The sequence below is a fragment of the Physcomitrium patens genome, chromosome 2 (genome assembly GCF_059467195.1).
Source record: "Physcomitrium patens ecotype Gransden chromosome 2, ASM5946719v1, whole genome shotgun sequence".
Classification (NCBI taxonomy): Eukaryota; Viridiplantae; Streptophyta; class Bryopsida; order Funariales; family Funariaceae; genus Physcomitrium; species Physcomitrium patens.
This window is the reverse complement of record NC_143411.1, coordinates 6,790,956-6,814,147: the sequence shown is the minus strand read 5'-3', so window position 1 is coordinate 6,814,147 and position 23,192 is coordinate 6,790,956. Positions and strand designations below refer to the sequence as shown.

At 34.9% G+C, this 23,192-nt stretch overlaps 3 protein-coding genes across 8 annotated transcripts; all 3 read right to left on the bottom strand.

Annotated features, from left to right (window-relative positions):
* Positions 1 to 1,459: 1,459 nt before the first annotated feature.
* On the bottom strand, positions 1,460 to 5,720 carry LOC112295267 (OVARIAN TUMOR DOMAIN-containing deubiquitinating enzyme 7). 3 transcript variants are annotated; one of them, XM_024546596.3, is made up of 12 exons: positions 5,352 to 5,720; positions 4,809 to 5,165; positions 4,236 to 4,330; positions 3,998 to 4,073; positions 3,582 to 3,731; positions 3,367 to 3,428; positions 3,059 to 3,143; positions 2,668 to 2,802; positions 2,359 to 2,479; positions 2,090 to 2,202; positions 1,879 to 1,979; positions 1,460 to 1,740 (listed from the first exon to the last, which is right to left on the bottom strand). In XM_024546596.3, exons 2-12 carry the CDS (start codon positions 4,854 to 4,856, stop codon positions 1,611 to 1,613), a joined length of 1,116 nt encoding a protein of 371 aa, XP_024402364.1. In that variant the 5' UTR covers positions 4,857 to 5,165; positions 5,352 to 5,720; the 3' UTR covers positions 1,460 to 1,610. The 3 variants fall into 3 exon arrangements, with proteins under 3 accessions (XP_024402364.1, XP_073388435.1, XP_090100924.1); XM_073532334.2 differs by having other exon boundaries at positions 4,809 to 4,871; positions 5,352 to 5,690; XM_090244798.1 differs by lacking the exon at positions 4,236 to 4,330 and having other exon boundaries at positions 5,352 to 5,707.
* Positions 5,721 to 8,549: 2,829 nt separating this feature from the next.
* Positions 8,550 to 11,715, bottom strand: LOC112279136 (uncharacterized). Of its 4 annotated transcripts, XM_090244792.1 has the most exons (6): positions 11,588 to 11,709; positions 11,329 to 11,479; positions 10,271 to 10,922; positions 9,775 to 10,123; positions 9,455 to 9,604; positions 8,550 to 9,352 (listed from the first exon to the last, which is right to left on the bottom strand). In XM_090244792.1, the coding sequence occupies exons 3-6, from the start codon at positions 10,692 to 10,694 to the stop codon at positions 8,677 to 8,679; spliced, it is 1,599 nt and encodes a 532-aa protein (XP_090100918.1). In that variant the 5' UTR covers positions 10,695 to 10,922; positions 11,329 to 11,479; positions 11,588 to 11,709; the 3' UTR covers positions 8,550 to 8,676. The 4 variants fall into 4 exon arrangements, with proteins under 4 accessions (XP_090100918.1, XP_024369048.1, XP_024369049.1 ...); XM_024513280.3 differs by having other exon boundaries at positions 9,455 to 9,613; positions 11,329 to 11,715; XM_024513281.3 differs by having other exon boundaries at positions 11,329 to 11,715.
* Positions 11,716 to 21,754: 10,039 nt separating this feature from the next.
* Positions 21,755 to 22,461, bottom strand: LOC112279206 (large ribosomal subunit protein eL36x). Its single transcript, XM_024513411.2, has one exon. It carries the CDS (start codon positions 22,383 to 22,385, stop codon positions 22,053 to 22,055), a length of 333 nt encoding a protein of 110 aa, XP_024369179.1. The 5' UTR covers positions 22,386 to 22,461; the 3' UTR covers positions 21,755 to 22,052.
* Positions 22,462 to 23,192: the final 731 nt, after the last annotated feature.

Sequence of the window (23,192 nt, the reverse complement as noted above, 5' to 3'; positions counted from 1 at the left end):
GTAAATGAGGGATTTGTAAGGAATGAAGTTAATCATTCCTTATCTGTGATGCAATCAAATGATTTCATATTGATTGTTATCTCTTATATTGATGATTTAATCATATTGAGTAAAACCATGAAGAAGATAGATTGATTAAAGGTAAAATTAAAGAAGGAGTATAAGATGAGTGATTTAAAAGAGCTCTATTATTATTTAGAAGTTGAATTTGTAAGAAATTGTTATAACAAAACTATTACAATGAGCCAAAATAGGTTCATTGAAGAAGTATTGAAATGATTTAACATAGAAGAGTGAATGTCTATTAAAATACTTTTAGATACTACTTTGAAGTTGATAAAGCTTATAAATTAGGAATTTGCTAGAATAGAAGATGAAATGAAAGATTTTCTATACAAGGTAGTAATAGGCTCACTTTTATATGTAATGATTGACATAAAGATAGATCTTGCATATGCAGTGAGTGTTGTGAATCAATACATATTAAAGGTTGGACCAATCTATTGGATAATTATCAAGAAGATTATGAGATACTTGAAAGATAATTTGAATTTGAAATTGTGTCTTAGAAGAGATAATATTACATTGTATTGTTATTATGATACAAATTGGGCTAGAGATGCAAATGATAGAAGATCAATAATAATATAGGTATTTTTTGTTGGAGTAAAAGCAATCTCATAGAATTACAAGAAAAAACCAACAATTGCATGGTCTAGAATGAAAACAAAATATATGGCAACAAGTCACAGTACAATGGAAGCAAATTGGCCAAGACAAGTTTTAGAAGACATTGAAATTATGCAATTGGAAGCAATTTCAATGAAGTGTGATAACCAAAGATGTCATGCTTTTACAAAGAATCCAAAGCATCATTTAAAAATTAAATACATTGACATTCAACATCACTTCATAAGAGAAAAGATTAAAATGGAAGTGATTGATATAAAATATTATATAACAAAAGACATGCTTATTGATTTGCTAACAAAAGTATTAGTAAAGGATAGACATCAGAAGTTGACTAAGACATTAAGTTTAAAAACCTTTGACCAATAATAAAGTAAAAGTGTTAAAATAAAAATAAAATAATATTACCTTAGATAAATTATTAATGGTCAAAAGATAATAAAAGAATGAAGGTAAATTACTAGTGTAACAACTAAAGTTTTAAATAGCAACTAGATTAAGAGAAATCTAAAGTTTAATTGGATGAAACAAAGATGAATGAAAATTATAGATGAAATTCAACAACAATAAATATAAATTCTTCCCATAAGTAAAAGATGTTAAAAGTGAAAAGTATTTTTATTCCACACCTCTATTGTGTGCAACATTTCTAATTTCTACTTATATCTTGCTTGTTGTATTTATTCAATATCTCAAACCATATGACATTTTTTACATTCATAACCATTTTCATAGCTATTGCAACTAGGTAATCTAACCACTCAAGCCATTTTGATGAAACCCACATACACATAAAATTTAGACCAATTCAGAAACAATATCCAAATGGGTTCTGCAATTCTTTCCAGAAGGTGAACAAAAACTATGTGATGGAATTCTGGAATAATTTCATAAGCTAACAAAATTGCAAGGAAGTTTTGTCATAAACAAATGGCTCCCATATCAAGGGTGTCGGCAGTACGTGGGACCTCTTCATCACTTGGGTGGTGAAGGCCTTTCGTCATCTTCACCTTTTGTTTTCTCATCCTGTTGGAAAGAGGCTCCTCCACCCTTTACACGAGGCACAAGAACAAAAACGTCAGTAACAATCATTCAAGGTTCAAGGACGACCGTTCTCTTCACTGGTTGCAAGTCTGCAAAATTCCACATGTAAAATTGAAGAGGGGGGCGGGGATAATGTTGACATACCTGGACATATACGCTGGAGTAGTCCGATTTTTTGAAGTGCCACAGCAAGACTTGTACTTTTTCTTTGAGCCACAAGGACATGGTTTGTTCCTGCCCACACTCTACCATAGCATGATACTCAAATTAGTAAAAGATCGCATTGTCAGACAGTATACAGTATCCCACACAATCAAGCGTCGACTATAACAAGAATTGAGGTAAAGTAGTACACCTGAGAAGACACGGACGACGCATTGCCAATCCTCCCACTCTCACTGGCAGTATGAGAGCTCAAGGATCGTGCCGATTCAGCATCATCTGACACGGATATTCTGTTTTGATCACCTATTCAAGTCATCTACAAACTTTAGTCCATATTCTAAACTAGACGATTGATTACGGAGATCCATTTCTGACACTGACCAGCAAGTTTGTGTAAATGTGAAGATAAGAACCCTTTGCAGGACACTGAGAACTAACATATGAATCACAGACGCACACCAGTAGCTGCAGAGGATCCAGGATCATTTTCATCTGAGCCGGTGGAGCTGGCATCACCGCCGGCTTCTGCAATTAAGTACTCTATAGCTGTATCTGCATCGCCATGCACGTCGAGTAAAATCTGCACAAATAGTATCGACGAAATGGGAAGGCCTTAAATATTTGTACACCGAAGAGTGGTATGATTAGAAGTGCAAGTCTTAGTGTAGGATTCACTTCTCTAGAAAACCATACAGCAACTAGGACACATCAGTTCTACTTGAAAACCTGTGATTTGAGATATTTGTTCACAGAGATTATCCCGCCTACCTCTCGTACTCGCTTCTCGTTTGTGCAGCCACTGCTTCCCATTATTCTTTTGATTGTTGCTGCCTCCACTACCTTGCTCTTGTCCTTAATATTATCTTTTACTGGTGGTGGCTGAGAAGCAGGAGTAGCATCACCCTACAAACATGAAAAGCGTTTATCATAAGCATTCTTCAAACAAAAGAGAATAAAAGTAAGAAAAAGAAAACTAGATGAATCATTGGCTAGATACGCAAGATCTTGATAAAATTGTACGGTGTTACACATATACAAATCAAGTATCAAAAGGTCAAGCCAATTCAGCTCTTAGCACGACAGCTAACCTCTAACAAGACTCCCTAGTATTCTTCAGAATGTTGAATTTGAAACCATAATCATATGCAAGAAGTCCCACCTCAATAATGAAGGGTTTAGCTGGACCGACTCCAGGATCGTCTTGTCTCCGCACACTATTGTAGTGTTCACCATCATGATATGATCTATAACCAAAATCGATTTAGGAATCATAAATAGATAAATAAATGAAGTCGCTTAAATTAGCATAGCTCCAAATTTAATCGTTCGTAAGAACGTCTTAGTAGATGGACTGAGCAACTTACAAAATTTGGATGTGGAAGGTGCCATCCAGTTGCACTTTCAGTAAATGTTACGAAATTCTTCAAGAAAAGAAAAAATCAACGTACAAGTGGAACCGAAACATACAGATGAATAGTGGTTGTATCTGCAGTAATGAAATTCCGGATTTGCCACCTGGGTGTCTTCAACTGCAAGCCCATTATCAAATAATGTTACTTTTAACAACAAGTACTGTTCTGTGAGATCACCTACTGCAAAACATAGAGGGCACGCATTCTGGCGGAATTAACATCAAAAAAACGAGTGAAAGTGTGAAGATACACCCGTAATGAGTAAAGTACCTGATGAATACAAATATTGGTTCGGGTAACAAGTGATGTGGCTTGTATCTCCATGTGACCTGCCCATGTAGTTTCTTCGCGCATAGTCTTCAAGTACTCATCAAAGGGCACTTCATCCTCCACGAATGGCTCAAATTCTTCCCGATGCTCCTGTTTCATATTTGACAACACCAAGGTTACAGAGTTAGCTTTGTTCCACTCAGACTAACCCCGATGTTTAGACAAACATAAGCAGTTGTAATAATAACAAAGGATTTACAATAGCTCAATGGATCACATGTCAATGATATCATTTGGATACTAACATGCGTAAACGTATTAGACGGCAGAATTGGAATGAAGCAAAATTAAAGCGCATGGATACAAATCACAATATCTGAAGAAGATGGCAAAACCAAGCAATTGAGAATTCGTACTTGTAAGTAGTTCACAACCATTTGCCTGTACCTAGCATGTTGCTCTTCATCCCCTTCTAGTTGTTCCGCAACAGCTCTGCAAACGTGCTCAGAGTCATCAAACCATGAACTTCGCAAACACAGTCTGCGCTTGGTTTCCCGTTAAACCTCTTATACCTTCATTGATTGTGTGCCCATGTTAATATAGTTCAAGGCACATAATATGAGACGCTTTTAAAATAACTAGATGCAAGTATACCTGAAAAAACAATTGCCATCGGCTGTAACCAGAACAACTTTGAGATCCAATAACCCTAATTGTTGATTAAGACTTGCAATCTCCTTCGTCTTATCCTACTCGCAAGAATCAAGACAATAAAATAAAGAAAATCAGTAAGTTTGCTTCATTGTAACCAGCAAGGGTGACACCAGCCAAGCACAACTAACAACAAATTCAACTACTGATCAGCTCGCATTACTGAAACCGCCATAATGGCTCTCTGTCTACGTAATAAAAGTAAAAACTATTATTACTTTTATGCTCATTCGAAAAGAACCTGCTGGTAGAGTGAGCACTAATTCGAGGAAATTAGACATACTTCTCTAGCCCGTAAATCAACACTATTCGGAGCTGGAAAATACACAAAGTAAGAGATAGAAATGCTACGCATGCAGAACAAAATAATACGTGGCATGCTTCATCAAATGGCCTACTAGACGAGTGTATGAAATGGGGAAGTGCCTCTCGGTCAGAAGGTTCCAAGACACAGAAATGAAGACTCCTCAATGGAGAACAAAATTGTACAGAGCGAGACCGCGAAAAGAGAAATACCTTGTGCCGATGAACTTTCACCTTCAAGCTTTGCCCTTTCTTACCCATCGCTTATTTAGGTATCTGCAGAACAAAAGCCCTGCCTAAACAAATACCAATAGAAGGTTTCACATACGAAAATGCGTCCTGCTACCTCAGCTGAATCCAAGTTTCCCGATGACACAGTGCTCAATGCAACGTAGATGTCCTTCGGACTTCCTCAGTTCCGATCGTGTCTCTCACTGCCCCTCCCTAATCCTCACACCTTCTGTCATTCCTACCCCCCGTCTCCGCCTCCCCAAAATCACACCACTTTTCACCATGTGCAGTCTCTCTCCAAAATCATCACATCCCTTACCATCCAAATTACCAAAATTTCTGCGGCCACACAAACACTGTAAGCACTTTAACTCCAAAAAACAAAAACATACACCCTTAAAAAGCAAAAATATCCATCTCGCTTCGCCGTAATTGCGAAGGATGCCCTGATCCATCATCCAACAACACAAGTCACATGAAATAAATGGACCCCACAAGAAACATTGTCGGCTACATCTTACTTACATAGTCTGAGTAGTACCCAGTTCGGCAAATGCCACTAGGGTTGCCTCGAGCCCTACAGAACGGACACAACACTCGTCTGACGTCCATGAACCCCTCGCAACTCAGACACTTCGTTGCAACCAACGGCGTGAATCGGCAACTAGCCCAGCTACAAGTTTTGTGGATTCAAGATGGCAAAAGCAATGAGGGTTGATAGCAACAATTCCAACAAGACAAGCAGCTGAGACAGAATGCAGAATCATGGATCAGAGAGCCATAGAAATGCAAATCAGATGAACCCCGATCTCTCAATCTCTCTCCCGGAGAAAGGAGGAGGTGGCTCCTCCGCTCTGCAATGCCGCTCCCTCACTCACTCCCTGCCTCCAAACTCTCAAGGCTTTTGTTTGTTGCTGGACCTCTGCCTTCTTTTTCCATTTCTGGGTGGAATTCAATATTGTTTGCCAAGCTCTGATATCACCATTGTCAAGGTGTTCTTTATTATGGTATCAAGATGATGAATTCAGTTCTCCCCGTATCAGAAAAAAAAAATATATCTGCTGTATTCTTGTAGGGATAGTCATTCTCATCCTTGCTTTTTTTTTTAAACTGGATTTCGTGTTTGTGTGTGTTTCATGTTTTGTTGCTTATCATTCATTTTGTTATTGTTGTTGTAGGTTTGTAAACTTATTATTCACAAATAAATAAAATAAAAAAAAAAAAACAGTATTCTTACTTGATTTGACACTGTACTTGTTTAAATTAGATGTTGGTACTTTACTCATAACTTTCGAAGAATATTTTTTTCCAAATTTAGTGTTGTTGTTTTAGGTTTATTTTTTTTATTATTACTATTTTCTTTTCAAACTTTAGTCACCATATGTGTCATGCTTGATTTCTGTTAAGATATCTTGTGCTATTTCTCAAATAAAATGGTGTTGATCATATATATGGTCAAAGCATAATTCACCCTTCAGCAATGCACATTAAAAGTGTAGTTTCACTTTGTGAAAATCTTATTTTTGTCATATTAAATCACTTCTTTTTGGTTTTTCTCTTTTTCTCTTTTGGTCATTGATTTTGAAACAATTCAGCAGCACCTCATATCTTATAAATTTATTTTATCTCAAACCATAAATGCATATCTTACAATGTAACTTTAATCTTCTTCTTTTTTTATTTATTTTTTATTTTTTGGAACATCAAGGGGGTTGACCACTTGAGGCATAGGTTCCATTAGGTGTGAAGAAGATTTTACTGCAAGGGATCGAACCCATAACCACTGCATTTGCTTTGGGTACCTTATGCCATTATCTGGTAGTTTAGAGTAATCTTGGACCAAAGTTTAGGGTCATCTTGAACCACTTTAATCACCTTTTCATTGGTGTATTTATGTTTTACACTTTAAAATTACCACTATCGTGTAATTATCAAATCATCACCTAAATTGCCACAATGGATTTGATTTGGTCTAGCAATAAATTAACTCATAAAAAATGTATTATTGATAAATGTTAATGTAAATACATAAATTAGTGATAAATAGACTTATAAAAAAAATTATTATTAAAGGTTTTTATAGAGATACAAATCAACGATTTTTTTTATTTTTTTATTTTTTGGCATAAGTATAGTTTTGTTCTAAAATAAAAACTAAGGTCTTTTAATTTCAAATAAAATAATAAAATATTATCCAAGACTCATAAAGTTTTAGTAATTATAAACTAATAATATACCTAATCTTTTATTATTTAAAGAAATAATAAATATTATAAAATTTTGGAAGAAACATTCTAGAACATTAAGATTATAGAATTTGTTTTAAAAGTACTCATTTAGAAATAAAAATAAAAAAGCTTATAGCATACTAGAATTAAAGCTCTTCTAATTAGTTATAATTTTAAAGAAATAATATAATATTTCTTCTTTTTTTATATATATCATAAATTTACAAAAGGTCTTGAGAAGTCTTTAAAATTAGAAGAAAAGATGAAAGAACACAACTTTTAAGTCCTTTGATTGATTAAACTCAAGAAGTCTTATTTAGTTGACTTAACATGTAAGAAGATCAAGTGAATCCTAAAATGCAAAAATAAGGTAGAATGCATTTTTTTCCTACTTAGCATAATCAATTTTGTTCTTTAGATGAAGCAATAGGTCTACATCAACATGTGGTTTTTACAAAAATTTAAAAATCTATGTAAAAAATTGCTAAAAAAATATTATCTAATAATATAATTGAAGATTGTAGTCATCTTATCTTATGCATAATAAAGACATCAAGATAAACTAAAACCAATGACCTTATTTACTCACAATTTTGCATGAGTAACATGATTTTTGATATATTTCCTATTGAATTTTTTTTATTAATTACAACACACATTAAACGTGGTATAGAAAATTTAACATTTTGAGATTATGTTTTTATCTACGGTTTTACTATACTAAACATCTCTTAGTACAAAAATATGTATATATATATATATATATATATATATTTTTTTTGTAAAATAATTTGTTAATTATATTTAATTTTTTTTATATATAATATGGTATTTTATTGGTCTTGTACTAAGGTAAGTAGGCTAAAGTCTGCTTTTTAAAATTAATAATAAATTAACATCCAAAACAGAAAAAAATATAAAATATTTTTGTTACAAATAATTTTATTTAAAGAATATTTTCTATTAAAAAGTGTATTAAAATTTACTAACTTTTCTTAAATATATCTATGTGATTGTATTTGTTGCCACCCTCGAATCAAAATTGTAGTAACAATTAATAATTATTCTTTGTTTCGATACCTTAAGAGTCTAACCCAAACATTCCTCTAAAACCTACTACAATCCTATGCTTCTACAAGAACAAACAAACTCCAATCTCACACATGTTTGAATTATTTTCACCCACAAATTTCCAAATGAGCACGCATCAGAAAAAAAAAGAAAAGAAAAGAAGGAGAAGAAGAAGAAGAAGAAGAAAGTAGTGAATCAGAAGAACCTTTGCAACAAACATGAGCAAAAGACAAAAACAAAACCCAGTGGCAACATCAGCAAAGAGGCAAGAGCGTGTTGGCGATTGAACAAAAGCACACAATCGAATGCAGCCTGACCCACAATTTGAGCAGTGCGAGAATCGCCGAACAAAGTAGCTTCTACATCACACAAACCGAAACTGCAACAACAACAACAACAACAAATTCCAAAGATGGGCAGAAGAGAAGGGAAACATCATCTGTGTCTACTACTGTTGGATCCAAAAAGAAACAATAGTGCTAAAAGAACTAGAAGCGATCTAGAAACAAAGATGGGGCATGTCTATGGCGGATGGATGGAAGAAGGAGCTTCTAAATCTCCACCTGCAGGTTTCCAGAGCTCCAAACCTCCCGATGGTTGCTGTTCAGAATCTCCGACCACAGCAATGTGTCGGTATGGAATGAGAACCCGGACTGAGGATGATGATGATGATGAGGGTGGTGATGGTGGTGCCGCAAGCTTTGATAATGGAATCTGGCTTCTTGCTCATCATCTTCATCATCCTCACGAGAGCAATTCGTCCCCTCGGAATCCATTCCCATGTTACCTTCGTTTTCAATTGCTTCTTGTTGCCCTGCAGATGGCCAGTTGTTGTCTTCTCTTTGTGAATTTGCACCCTCCCGGAGATCTCCGATTGTTGATCTCATTGTTGAGGTCGTTTGTCGGGGTTTTGGCAGTTGGGTATTCTTTCTCTGGACAGTTGTGGTGTTCTGTTCGTCGTTTCCAGAAGGTTTTGTTTTGTGGGGAGGGTGTTGGGATTTAGGGTTTTGGGTCGACGTGCATTGGCTTGCAACCCTTGTTTCGGTGATGTTTGCTTGTGGTTTTGGAGCATGGGCAGGAGTTGGTCTAGATCGAATTCTTCTTCGAGAGGTGCTGGAACATGTGTGTTTCCCGAGGTAGGTGACCTCGAAGATGCTGGGGTTTGTGTCTGTGGGTTGCACCATCTTCTTTGCTCGGCATTCCTTCATACTACACTTATAGTACCCTCTGATTGCCACATGCACTGAGAGTGAGAAATTTCATCTTTCTCGAAGGGGAGATCAAACTGTCAGCCCTAGAAAATCCAATGTTGTGCATGCTTCCTCGTACCTGCAGAAGGTTGAATTCTGGATTGCTTTGTTGCCGTATTTCTTCCAGCATCGATGGCCGTCGTCAGGTATCCCCTTTTTCATGTCATCTCCAGGCTTCAGCTCTTGGAAGACAACGGACATGGTGGCGCCCCTCTCTTCTGTCTGCTCTCTGAAATACCTTGCTCGAGAAGCCACGCACCACAATTAGTTCACAACTGCGAAGTTGTGAAGCTAGCTTAACCTACGGTGAACCTCACAACAGTAGCATTGAAAGGCCAAAGTTCATGGCTAAGTCCCAATTACAAGTAATGCGGGATGTAGACGAGGAACTGTGGGCACCTGTCTCGTTTTGGCCCACATCTCGGCCGAAGTCCGCGACTATTGAGCTTTGTCATCAATCTTCGGTCGTTTGGGTTGTCTGCAAGGTCTTGCACATCTGTACTAGCAATGCTGTCATTACATGAGGCCTCTGGTATATGCAAATGGCAAGTTGATGGGCTCTGCCGACCTTGATCCATCAGTGCAACTCCAGGAGATGGTGGCAGATCCGATACCGGAGCTTCTGACAGCATGTTCCAGTCTGAAACTAACTCTAAGCTTGGTAAGCTCGAAACTCCTTGGTTTTGTTGAGTTTCTACCTCAGAAACTAACAAGCTCATGGACTGTTCATGCAGCTCCTCATCGTCACCTGCAGAGAATATCGATTTGGGATAATGTAGAACTTACTCGGCAAAGATCATGACACAGAAAAAGTCTGAGAAGGTGGTAACGGTTTTTTTAGCAACAGCGGCAGCTAAAGCAGCCGGAGAATTAATGGCAAAATGATCACTCTTACAGGTTTGAGGTCCAGATGACAGCTGCGAGAGCTCGTTTAGAAAGAAGCTTCCGACGTACGTATTCCACTCCTTCTGCAATTCAAGATTCTCTGGTGATGCAAGTGATGGGAGAGAAGTAGTTTGGACCATGATGTCTTTTAGCCGATTGAGAGCTGAATTACACGAATCCATAGAGTTCTCTAGCTTCGACTTCAAGGATTTTAAGAGTTGAGGAGGGATCAAATCTCCTTGCCTCATCTCCCTGGTAGGATCACTCTCGGTCGATTGGACTACAAGTATGTCCCAAAGATCTTTCTGGTAGTTTATAGCTTTGCTCAACATCTCTTCTACCTTTTCTACTGCATTCGCCGGCGATGTCCATTGGCTTATTCCTAGAGGACTCATGTTTCTGTGCACGTCTAACCTTAAACTTGCGGCGTCCATAAGCCCGGCAGATCAACCCAATGGCGAGAACTAGAAGGGGGGCAATTAGTGCTATCTGTAAGGCACCGGTACTACTTCAAGTTGAGGATGGAACCCCTCCAATTCTGAACTCTTTGAAGACCAACAATCGCTCCTCCTTCAAGGAATGATTCTTCGGTCCAGCTCCAGGTCAGGACCGGTGATCACTTGTAACTGAAACCTCATGGTACCGCACCTCACCGTAAATATCTGCATGAAAAAGTTGCACAATACACAATACCGATTGTAAGATTACAGTTCTTATAAGACACGAACCACGCAATTCTTTCGATGTCAGTGGAGACTATCCCAGCAAAGCATTGTTGACCCAGTTCACTGCAGAGGGTGTGGGGGAGGGAATCGTGTAGGAACCGAATGGTTGATCAAGCAGTATCATATCGTTGATCGCCTTGCTCATCGTTGGTGACATGAGTACTGCAAGCAAGTTTTTGCCATTGTGCTTACACATGCAGTTCTCAACACTCTTCATCAGAGGGAAAAGTATTTAATCCTCTTCAGCATGGTAGAGCTCAGAGCTCAGAGTCTTGTTTTATATTGTTTTGTTTTTATTGCGAAGATGTCACATTGAAGAAGAGGGCAGGAGACACAAATGTACCTTGTGCCTTTGAAAAACTATTCTTCCAGCGCCTACAACATCTTGTCACTCATGTGTCTCCCCCAAGTTTCTTTCTAAGCACCTCATGTCAACGCACATCCTCGCAAAGTAAACACTTTCCGCCCCCTGCAACCCTTCCATTCCTCCGAACCTGTTCACAAATGCTTATCACAAGTGCTTCTACAAGCCCATCGAGATGTACTTCCATTCATTCACAACCAAATGAAACTAAATATATATACGTATGCATATATACCACCTAATGAATCGTTTTCTTATTGCCCCTCAAGCAGCCGTTTGATCCCCAATCTTGAAGAAAATTAGAACACAACTGAAGTGTCGACTGCCCGCACACTTCGAGGCCACCGGATCGCAGCGCGTAAATGGATAACAGCGTTCAAACCGATCAATGACAAATCCCAACATTTGAAGCATCTTGTAAGCCCATTACTAGAGGAAAGCACTCACTTGGGGTTACGGAGGATGGCTTGTGGGGCACAGTACATAATTTCCCCAAAAACCAACGTGATTCTTTTGGCATGATTCAAGTACAGATATAGTAGCTCGACGACTTTGGCGTCGCAACAACTGCTTTTTAAAACAATTTAGGCGCTCGTGTCACCTCTTTCTAGGGAATGTAAACCAATAAACTATACTTTTGAACGGATAGGCTGGTCAATAATCAACGCGTGGGTCTCTCAGGAAACTCCCCGTGGGTTCTAACCCCAATCATGTCTAGAAATCGGAGGCATATATACCGATTGTCTAGGAGCTCTGTTCCATAATAAAACAGATAATCGGTGTCAGATGCGGAAGAATGATCCTCCCCCACACAGTGGTTGTTAGCACAGTACCTTCTGGAACTGCAGGGATAGTTCTGAAGTCTGTCCCCTACGAATTCATCGTCGAAGGGTACAGATCAGAGAAAATCTGTCGTGCGTGATGTGTGCGTGGAATGGGATGAGGCACATCATGCATGAACACACCATGATGAGAGAGATGCGGCACTAGAGTTCCCCCTGTTTTCACAATCCAAAACTGTCGTGAAGGTTCCGGTGCAGGTCTTGGCCACTGGCACTGTTGTCTCCTTCCTTGCTACCTTTCCTTCATTGTCGTATCCTGGAAGTTGCGGTGGTACAGACAATTGCAAGTCAATGCGGATTATCTCATGTAACTCCTCCTCTCAACTTCATGTTTGTCACCCACCTGTCCAGCTACTATTGTACACCTGAACAATCTACAACGTCACTGACCAGCTGTAAAAAAAACTCCACTGCAATGCTTCACAAACCGCATCAAAATTATAATCTTCACAAAGGTACGAAACATGTGTAGCCTGTGGTGAGATACATGTTGATCAGTGAGAGTAACAATGACCAACGATCTATGTCAGACCAGTAAATGCAACGGAAAGGGAAGACGTTCTATTGCCACGCTGAATGGCTGGTAAACATCATGATTCATGAGTCGTGAGGACCAGGATATATTCATTGGTTAGTCTTTCTCTCTCTCACTTGCTCGCCAGTGACATGACTATACGATTGCGGGACGTCAGACACTTGGGTTTAATACACTACCGCTAATTCTGCTTGTTGAACCATGAACCAAGGCTGCCCTTTTCGTATTGTTTTGGACATGTTCTGATGAATGAGCTCACCAAGCTTGAATTTGAACATTTCAGTCTTCAGTTTACTCCCATGATGGTCTGCAAGTTGAGTTCCAATCGTACTCTCCTGCACGTCGACCTTGATAGCATTTCACTCCATCGGCTGCTCACATGGCATAGAGAGTTGTTCAGGAACAGATATTTATCGCCCTTCCTGTGGGGCCACATCGTTGTAGTTTCATCAGCCCTAGTTATGACGACAATGATGCACAATGGGGTCGGATTTCGCATGGGTTTTGCACACGGCAGAATGACACAATAGTGAACAGAAGCTGCACCTGCATTTATTTGTTTCATGTGCACACGAGAGGGTTGCAGAGTCGCAGCTGAATTCCTCTCATACGGTTTCAGATCCAGTTCAACTTCTTCATTAATAAACTGGTCTTTGTTTGGTTTGTCTGCACTATACCTCAACAGGTTTCACCGTATCCACTCTCTGTGCGCTTCCAATTCGCAACCAAATACGACAAACCCCAAAACCAACGATCATAAGAAGAAGGGAAACAAAAAGAGAGTAATAAACCCTAAAACCCTAAAACCCTAAAACTCATGGTTTTTTGAGGGATGGTTGCATGGTTGGGGATACAATTGGCCAATTGGGTAGGAAGCTTTTTGTGCATTGTATAACCTCAAAAACTTTGCTTAAGACAAAGATTTAATTGTATCTAATTGTGTTTATATAAAATTGTATATGACATGGTATTGGTAAAGTAAATATGTATATGACACGGTATTGGTAAACCCACCTTCAAGGTAAGATGTGTTTCATCAATTTTACAATATATCTTGTTTTAGTATTGACATACATAGCTCAATATGTAACATCACATCTATACAAAAATTAAGTTTATTTTTGTTACACATGGGCATATGTTATGTTGCATAAGTTAAAATTAATGGAATAAATTTATGTGAATTCAGTATGCTCACCCACTATATTAAACTGTATTATTTTACAATCATTTTGATACAGGACAATTATCTGTGTGCACTAAGTGAAAAATGATATTCAATGTATATAACTTAGTAATGGTTTTTCTTTTCATTAAAATTTAAATTGATTATGAAATAGATTCGATTTTGAAATTTTTGAAATAAATCAAATAAAAGGTGTATATTTATTGAACAACTTCAAAAAATTGCATTATATACAAATTTTAAAACAAGTATATATAATGGAATATACTAATCATTTTAAAGTTCAGTATTTAGGCACAGTAAGTGTGTGTGTATGTATACATGCACACACACTTACATATGTTGGAATGTCAAAAATGTACAAAATAGTAACTAATTGTATTTCTTTTGCAGAACACATTTGTTAAATCTTTTACGAAATATAAAAAAAATCTAACAAACTTGTTTATTTTCATTCATACTTTTTTAAATTTAGAAGTCTATAAATCTGATTTAAAAATTCATCTAAATGATAATATTTTATGTATGTTCACATTGCAGTCATCTACAATATGTTCAAATGCAATCATTTTAACCTAATAATATTAACATGTTTTAGTATTTTCTTTAAGTGTTTTTATGTAATTGCAATAATATTTTTATAATATCTGTTTCTTTAATGTTATTCTTTGTACTTTTTCATATTAAAAATGTAAAAAGTAGTACATCAAACATACAAAAACTAATGTACTGTTAAGTTTTTGAGTATCTTATATTCTAAATTCATGCAAGATAATAAAATAATTTTAGGAAAATATTAAATCAACCCCACCTGCTGTTATTTCAATCCCACCATGATAACCAGCAATGGGTCTCCATTTCTTATACCAATCCCATATCCTCTGTTCTCATTTCCAAACTTGTCTCCCATTCCCATCCCTAGCCTGCATCCCCTATCCCATGTTCCAAAGCTTCTGAACATTGAACTGTGTATATGAGTTTCTTCCAAGGATGTCGGTTATTAGCATATCACATGTATCATATTTGACAAAAATGTGCTCTACACATGAAGGCAAATATGTGGAGAGAAGTCATGAATGTTTAGTTGGATGTGGTGCTTTTGATGTCAATTTGTAATTTTGATGAAAGACATTGCGTAAGAAAGTTTCTAAGTTATGTGAGTTTGTTATCATAAGTTTACAATCTTAGAAAACTTGAGTAAAGAACATGAGCATGCATGTGAAGAAGCATGTAATTCTTGTATCATCTTTAGAGTCTTTCATAGTTGTACATACTAAGTTTAGCAAGAGCTTGCAAGGAATAACAGAGCTTCATTCAAAGAAGCGTAGGCAACGTACCTTGAGCACGATGGAGTCAATGAGGATTAGAGGCATCTTTCATGTACAAATTGAGTCCAATCTCACAAAAAAGGTAGCAAAATCAGGAAGGGCTAGGCTTATCTAAAATCGAGTTGTTGGCATGTAATTCTTAGATTTGATGAATTGCAAATATGGTAGATTGAATTATTTATTTGCATCCATGCTTTGAACTTATCTACTATAAAGAGAATTAGAAAATTATAATATGGGGTGAAGTTGTGAGGGGATATGTAGCTTCAAATAAATATATTGATAATCAATATCTTTGGAAGAAACTCGCATATATAATCCATCATTTGAAGGAGCCAAACAGAGTACAAAGATCCATTGTTGGTTCCAATAGTGGAGTCAAAATAATGGCAAATATATTCAAATTAATATTTATAAGCTATTAATTTATATATATATATATATATATATATATATATCAAAAATATTTTTTTTATTAATAATTTTTTAGATAATTATCAAGGATATAAATCTCAAAGAAAGAAAATTCAATACATTCTTATGTCACTTAAAAAGACTAAAAAATAATTCAAAAATGATAGTATATTGAATTAGAATGGCTATTGCCAAAAACAAGAAGACTAGAAAGTCTTGAAACAAGACTTAGGACTAAAAAGGCATTGACAAAAGTGAAGAGGGCTTCACTCTTACTTCCATATACACGCTATAACTAGGAGCTATGTGATAATCTTCTATATGACCTCTAATATGTGTTGATTTTTCTAGATACATGTTTTAACTTGTTATGTAAGTTATCTATATGTGCACATATAGTTAGTTTATTCTACAAGCTACCAACATGTGTGGTACATGGTTAACTTGTTAACTAAGTTTCTAATCTATGAATCAATTATAAATGCATATAAAGTCAAAATTGTGTCTATAAAGCTTTTAGGAATTTTTCTAAAAGATATTATGAAATTAATATATATTTAATTATTTTTATTTGATAATATATATATATATATATATATAACTATTAGAATAAATATATATGTTCCTATCATTACCATCCTTTTTAGGAACAAATTTTATGAAGAAAAATTATCATCTTTCATGGATCTTGTAATTATTCATGTTCATTTTGATGGATGTTATTGATGAAAAGCCTTAACCTTCTTTGTTGCATTTACAAGATTCTTTGATGGCTCTTATGTGCATTCACTAATATCATATCCACACCAATGAACAAGATATTCCAACCTATTTTGGTACTACCTTGAATCTAAGACTTCTTCAACTTCAAACTCTTGGTTATTATCTATTTCTATAAGAAGAAGTGGCATTTATCTCCTTTTTAAGATATTTATTGTCTTATATGGCTTAAGAAGAGACACATGAAAAATAGAATGGATCTTCATAGATTTTGGTAGATATAATCAATAAGCAACATGATTGACTTGTTCACAAATAGAAAAAGTTCAAAGCCTACAATAGTCCAATTTGTCACAAAGATAAGTAGTCTTACTATTGCAATAAAGTAATCATAACTTGTCACCCACATTGAATTATAGTTGTTTCTTGCAATAAGCATCCGCATTGATTTTTTTCATTTTTTTTGTTCTTAAGTTTCCTTTAATTGAGTCTTTATTGTTATATGTAACTTTGACAAATGATTTGTCGAATCTTTTTTTGCATAATTATTAACATTTAAAAAATAAAAAGTATCAAGTTATGAATAATAACCATAATTAGTAAAAAAAGGTATTTATTGAGTAGAAGAATATATCAAATTATTGTACACAAATTTCGCTAATGATAAATTAGTTGTCGAATCATCTTGATGATAGTTGATGGTATGTCTCAAATACTACTTCAAAACTTAATTCACTTATTTTTTTTATCCATTTGTTTGAGGATGAAACGCCAAAGAGAGCTTTATATCTATCTTTAAAATCTTAAAAAGGATTTTCCAAAATTTTGATTTAAATTGAGTCTTCTTATTTGATATAATATCCTTGGACAATTTATGATAGCAATAGACATTGTCAAGAAAAAACTCAATTCTTTCTTCACTTGTGATAGATTTTATACATGGTACAAAACATACCATCTTGATAAAAAGATTTACTATCACAAATATAAAATCATACGAATCTAAGATTTGAAGTTCCTAATATGTGTGTCACATTGCCAACTTATATAATAAATGACCAACATATATAATATGTGGCCAACTTATCAGTCAAGTTTTTAACTTTTCAATTACTTGTAATCACTTTAAAAATCAAATCCGAGTGTATAGAGCTTCTAAGAAGCTTTTCTATAAAATACTATTAAATTTATTTATTTATTTTCTAATTCTTCTAATCTATGTAATTACTAATGTAAATGTTTATGTATGTAATATTAACACTTTTGGCAATGATATCAAGTTCTTGCATTTAATAAAATTAAATCTTATCAAAGATGTGAAGCTTCTCTATTTATTTGGCAAAGATTTTAATTTTTGTACCTACATATATCAAGGCTTATTAAAGATGTGAGACTACTAAAAATATTTCAAAAAAATGATAAGTTTGTACATTTTTTAATAGTCGACCATTGTAAATTTTATAATTATTATATTAAAAATTTTAATATATTTGATAAAAAAAAATTAATAATGAAAGCTTAAATTTTATATAATTTAAATGTTATAATTTAATATTAAATTACAAATATACTTATGAAATATATACATCATCTAATCAATCAAATTAATTTTATTTTTAAAGCAATCAATTAAAGAAATAAAATCCTAATAAAATATATATATATATATATATATATATATATGTATATATATATATATATGTATATATATCTTTTAATTATCATCGTTTTTTATTATAATTATTATTTGAAAGATTTTTTTTTTAGTAGTACACCAAGAAAGAAAATTTAGCTTTATAACATCCAATTAGAAATTGTGTTTTCTATCTTTCAAGTTAGTCACAAATACCTCTAACTTTGGACGTTGCTAAGAATTTGGACTCTAATATTTTACAATCAATACACTCAATTCATCACAATTTGATGGTAAGTTTGATTTTTCTCCTTTTCTTATTCTTTTTTATTTTCAATTGACTTTTCAATTCTACAAAATGACCCTTTTCTGAAAGAATCTCAAAAATTACCATTGCAAATGAAAAAAATAAAAATAAAAATACTTCTGAAAGATATGTTTTTATTGCTTTATTGTTACTTAGGAGCTACATACTTTGATTTACCATTCATAATTTGTTTAGTTTTAGCTCTTCAATTCCTTCCCACATCAAATTTAGAAGTGAAAAAATCACCAATTTTGATAAATACATGTTATAAAGCATTATAGTTGTTTTTTGTTTTTTGTTTTTTTTTTTTTTTTTTTTAATACTAAAACTAATAAACACATTCTTTGGCTTAAGAATGATTAGATGATGCAATAGATTTTATATTATTAGATGATGCAAGTCATGCAAATAATACATCTTTTTTGCAACTTAATACATAATATCAATAAAAAAATTGTATATCATTGATTTTATCTTCTTTAATAATTTTTGCAAATCCATATCCATCAACTCTATTACTATATACAAAGTTTCATCATTGCCTTCTATATTATTTGTTCTACCATATTTTTTTTTATTTTCTTTTGTTGCAAGAAAAATACCTAACAAGATTGATATGGCTAAAATTAGCTAAAATATCTACTTCAATAGGAAAATATTTTTTAAAAGTACCAATTATTTTCTTTGTAGTGCATATGAGCCCAAAATACTCAGATTTTTAAACACCTTCACAATCATCCTTGCATATACCATCACCAATTTGTAAGCTTTCAATATTGTTTAAAAGTTTCAAATTATTCAATTTTCCACTTTCAATGTGCTACAAGTCTTTCTAACTTTATAGTATATATTTAGCTAATCTACAATCTATAATTCTTAGATCTTGGATTCTATTTAATCTCTCACAAAGGTATTCATTATCTCTATCAACTTCATCAAATACAATAGGTTCATAGTCTCCAAATTCTTCTAAATAGTACTTTGACAATACATCACTTGATGCATTACAACAATGCTTCAAATTCAAAAGAAGTCTCTAAAATTTTCTTTGTTCTTAATTTGAAAGATAGCTTCTTTGTACCATTTGTCATCTCCACAATTTTTTTTATCAACAAGTAGATTTTGCTCATTTCAAATATAATTCATCAAATATGAACCTACAATTTTTAAGGTCATTAATAGAAGTTTTCAACTTTTTAAATACTTTTGTGGCAAGAATAAGTTTCATATATAAACTTGTACATTGATTCTTGTTTAATATGCATTTTTCTTTCAATAATACATTTATTTCTTGAATCCAATTTTGATATTCAAAAAAATTATGTTATACTTTATTATGTTCTTTTCTTCATGATGATGATGCAAATAACAAACTGAATAATTTGTCTACTCTTAACTCTTATGCCCTTAAGTCCTTAAGCTAAATTCATAACCACAACTAAACCAATTGTTTAACTCTTTAAAAAATTAAATTTATCTCTTATCCAAAGCCATAGAATTGGATGAAAAATCATTTCAAAAAATCATACCCTCCTATTGCCTAGTATGGAGGTGGGTTTATCCTAGCTTCTTCCATGCATTGATTTAGTGTTTAGATATAATTTTCATTTTGATTACTATTGGAAAAACTTCCTTACCAACTTTGGCTAATATTTTTTTGATAAGCAATGAGCAATATACTTCAAATCTTTTGGCATATTATTAGCTCACATAGATTTCTATAGATGCATCTAATAATAAAACTTTATATTTGACTACTCACTAAATAAAAAATTAAGGTATTGATCTAAAAAATGTAAAATTTTGCAATATGTAAAATTATAGCAAAAAAAATGGAATATTCTTTAATATTTATTTTAAATGTGTTTAACATGTATGAAATTGATCATCCATAACAATTGCTTTGATTTGGTGGCATTATCAAAAAGAATTGTGATGATTTTGAAGACTTGAAAATTATTGTTATGATTTAAAATAAGAAATTAATAGAATATGTAACCAACTATTAGAAGTTTGATTATTTAGAACTTTGATTGTTAAGCTTGCAACTCATATCGAATGGAGTATGATCACCAATCTCATCAAATTCTTTGTATACTCTTGTTCATTTCTCAAGTGTAAGCTTTCATACATGATACTTTCTATCAGATATCTTAATAGAGTAGAATAGCTTAATATATGTCCTTTTACTTGTACATCGTTTCTATTCAAGGTTGTTAAGTTTTGTATGAAAGCATGAAGAGCTACCACTTTCAGTACTTCCAGGTAGATTGGGTGCATGCACTCACTTTTTCAAGAAGGTAGTGTGTCGTCTCCAATGCAGAATCTGGCACTTACTGTTACTTGTGTGCTTCGTTTCGAAGGTATTCATAATGCGCTCCGCAATTTACTGAAACTCAACATATACCTTCGTATTTCAAGAATTGGTAAGCGTTTCCTTCAAGCGGTCCCAAGAGTGTCTTTACACGTGAAACTTTCATGGCATTCTCGTGAAGAAGGTTTGAGGTAAATGTATGTACTGAAAGACTGTACAACTGTCAAGCAAGTAGGGACTGAAGAGGAATGTAGATCAGTAACTCACTCTTTGTCAACCACAGGGGCAAATGGAATGGGCTTGTAAAGCACTCAGAGCGTAACAAGATAGGTACCCACTGTGGGTTTCCAAGGGAACGGAGGCAGTTAGCAGAAACATACGTGGTGTGAGGAAAAAGCTGCTGAGACACAAGAGAAGATCGATGGATTGAACGAGGGTACTCATCCAAAGCTGCACTGCAACCAAGTTCACATGGCGGGTTGAAGCATGAATGTGACTTAACACACGCACACGGCGAAGTCACTAATGACAGGTGGTTTTTCGCTGTAGAGAGTATCATAAAAGGTGATAATAGTCAAGTGCTGTGGTGTAAGGTTCGCTGCACAACGGAGAAAGCCACAAAAACCATGGCGAAGCTAGTAGTTCAAGACACAATGTACTATCAACATGTGGATCAGATTCAAACTATCAGTGCGCTGCATAGAATGATACAACCCAAGAAGAGTGGTGATGCACGAAAAAGGTCAGTGCCATGACTAAGAAGAGAAGTATACTCCACGATGTGTAGACATTAAGACATGCGAATTATCCTTTGCAGCTTTGGAGATTTTTCAAGACCACTATGCCCTTAACGTCTCATCATGCTCGTATAATTCGCCCACTTGGATAATAATAAAACATCAACATGCATATACCAATATGAATGCTAAAATTATAAAGCGGAAGAAATACGAAAAAAAGAGAAACGAAACACTCGATGTGGATGATTGACCGATCCATCCAATCGCACACAATGAGGCGCGTCAGTAGACGCACCATTCCAAAATTCAATTCACCTATCAAAAACCAATATGACACAACCGTTGACATACAATTCGTCATGCAATCAACAATAACCAATGCGGTATCCCGAAGAACATAGACTTGGATTGAAGATGAATAAAAAAAAGGCAAGTACATACTATCAGATCAGAAACACAGAACATTTTGGCAAAGGCAAAGAGAGATGTAAGCAGGTAAGGCATACCCAAGTATTAGAAAAGCGGTTAACCCTAACACCAGAGGGAAAACGTAGGAAGTGAATTGACAGAAGCTCTTCAATACCTGGCTGCCGGATTAGGCACAGCTAGGCAACTACAACCCCAGTCAAAAAAACCCCGAAGCGCAACCCTGCTATCCAGAATGAAAACCTAAAGGGACTTCCGTTACTTCTTCTTCTCGGCGTGACCACCAGCACGCATCTTGCGCAAAACGGTCGTCATCTCCTCTCTCTTGCGCTTGGCACGCAAATGGGTGCCGAGTTTCCTCTTGGCGACCTTAAGAGCACGCTTGTCCTTGCCGACCTTAAGCAGCTCCGTGATCCGCTTCTCGTACGGAGCGAACCCAGCGACCTCGCGGATGAGGTTGCGGACCATGGAGGTGCGCTTGCCGAGCTTGCCTTTGCTGGCGGAGGGGCGCTTGGCGATGTCTCGCTTGGTAACTTGGTGACCCCGGTGCAGACCGACGGCGATGCCGTTGCTAACCACGGAGGGGGCCATGCTGCGACGACGATGGTGGGGCAACAGCAGCAGCTCGCTCACTCACACCGAGAAGGGATTGGAATGCAAGCAAGGCAACGTCAAAAGAGCCTCATGCTCCTCAACCCTAGGCTTTGTCCTCCTCCTGGCCCCTTCTCCCATCTAAGCCCTAAATCGACTATTTTCATTAATCCGTTGGATGTCGTCGGCGCATTCTTCGTGGATGAACTACTACTTGACATCGTATGAAAGGGCAACCCACTTGTTCTGCTTCACTTCCATATTCAGTGTTTCGATAAGATTTAATTTTTGGGTTTTTTCTATTACTCTGCTGGCTATGTAGAGTAATGTTCAGCTAGAGCTACATTGTACCTGATATTCTTCCTACTTAACAAATAAGATGATTTCTTTATTTTGGACGAAATGTGATTAAGAGATTGATATTAAACCTTCACATTTTTGTTGTTATATTTACATATATAGATATGTATAGATATAGACATAGACATATATACAAACATATATATATATATGTCTATATATATGTTATTCTTTTGGTACAAAATGATTTATTGAGTATTTCATGACATTGTTGTATCTTAGAATGAGTGCAAGTACATATTGTAGTATCTTTGAAAAAAATCTTTACCACTTAGTTTATAAATAATTTTTTTCTTAATAATCAATATACTGTATGTGTATAAATATATATATATATATATATATATATATCCATAAAATTACGTATGCATTTTATTTATCCTTGGATATCCATATATTTCTGAGCATTAGAATAGTCCTTTCCACTTCTCTAGCATTGTAAAACTC

Excerpts from the sequence above, each read along its gene's own strand:
- LOC112295267 (XM_024546596.3), bottom strand. The coding sequence starts at position 4,856 with ATGGGTAAGAAAGGGCAAAGCTTGAAGGTGAAAGTTCATCGGCACAAG. Across the intron at positions 3,429-3,581 it reads CCAATATTTGTATTCATCAG|TTGAAGACACCCAGGTGGCA; the intron begins GTACTTTACTCA and ends ATGGGCTTGCAG. Across the intron at positions 1,980-2,089 it reads CGTCGTCCGTGTCTTCTCAG|AGTGTGGGCAGGAACAAACC; the intron begins GTGTACTACTTT and ends ATGCTATGGTAG.
- LOC112279136 (XM_024513280.3), bottom strand. The coding sequence starts at position 10,694 with ATGGACGCCGCAAGTTTAAGGTTAGACGTGCACAGAAACATGAGTCCT. Across the intron at positions 10,124-10,270 it reads GTCATCTGGACCTCAAACCT|GTGACGATGAGGAGCTGCAT; the intron begins GTAAGAGTGATC and ends TATTCTCTGCAG. Across the intron at positions 9,614-9,774 it reads TGTGGGCCAAAACGAGACAG|GTATTTCAGAGAGCAGACAG; the intron begins GTGCCCACAGTT and ends TTCTCGAGCAAG.
- LOC112279206 (XM_024513411.2), bottom strand. The coding sequence starts at position 22,385 with ATGGCCCCCTCCGTGGTTAGCAACGGCATCGCCGTCGGTCTGCACCGG.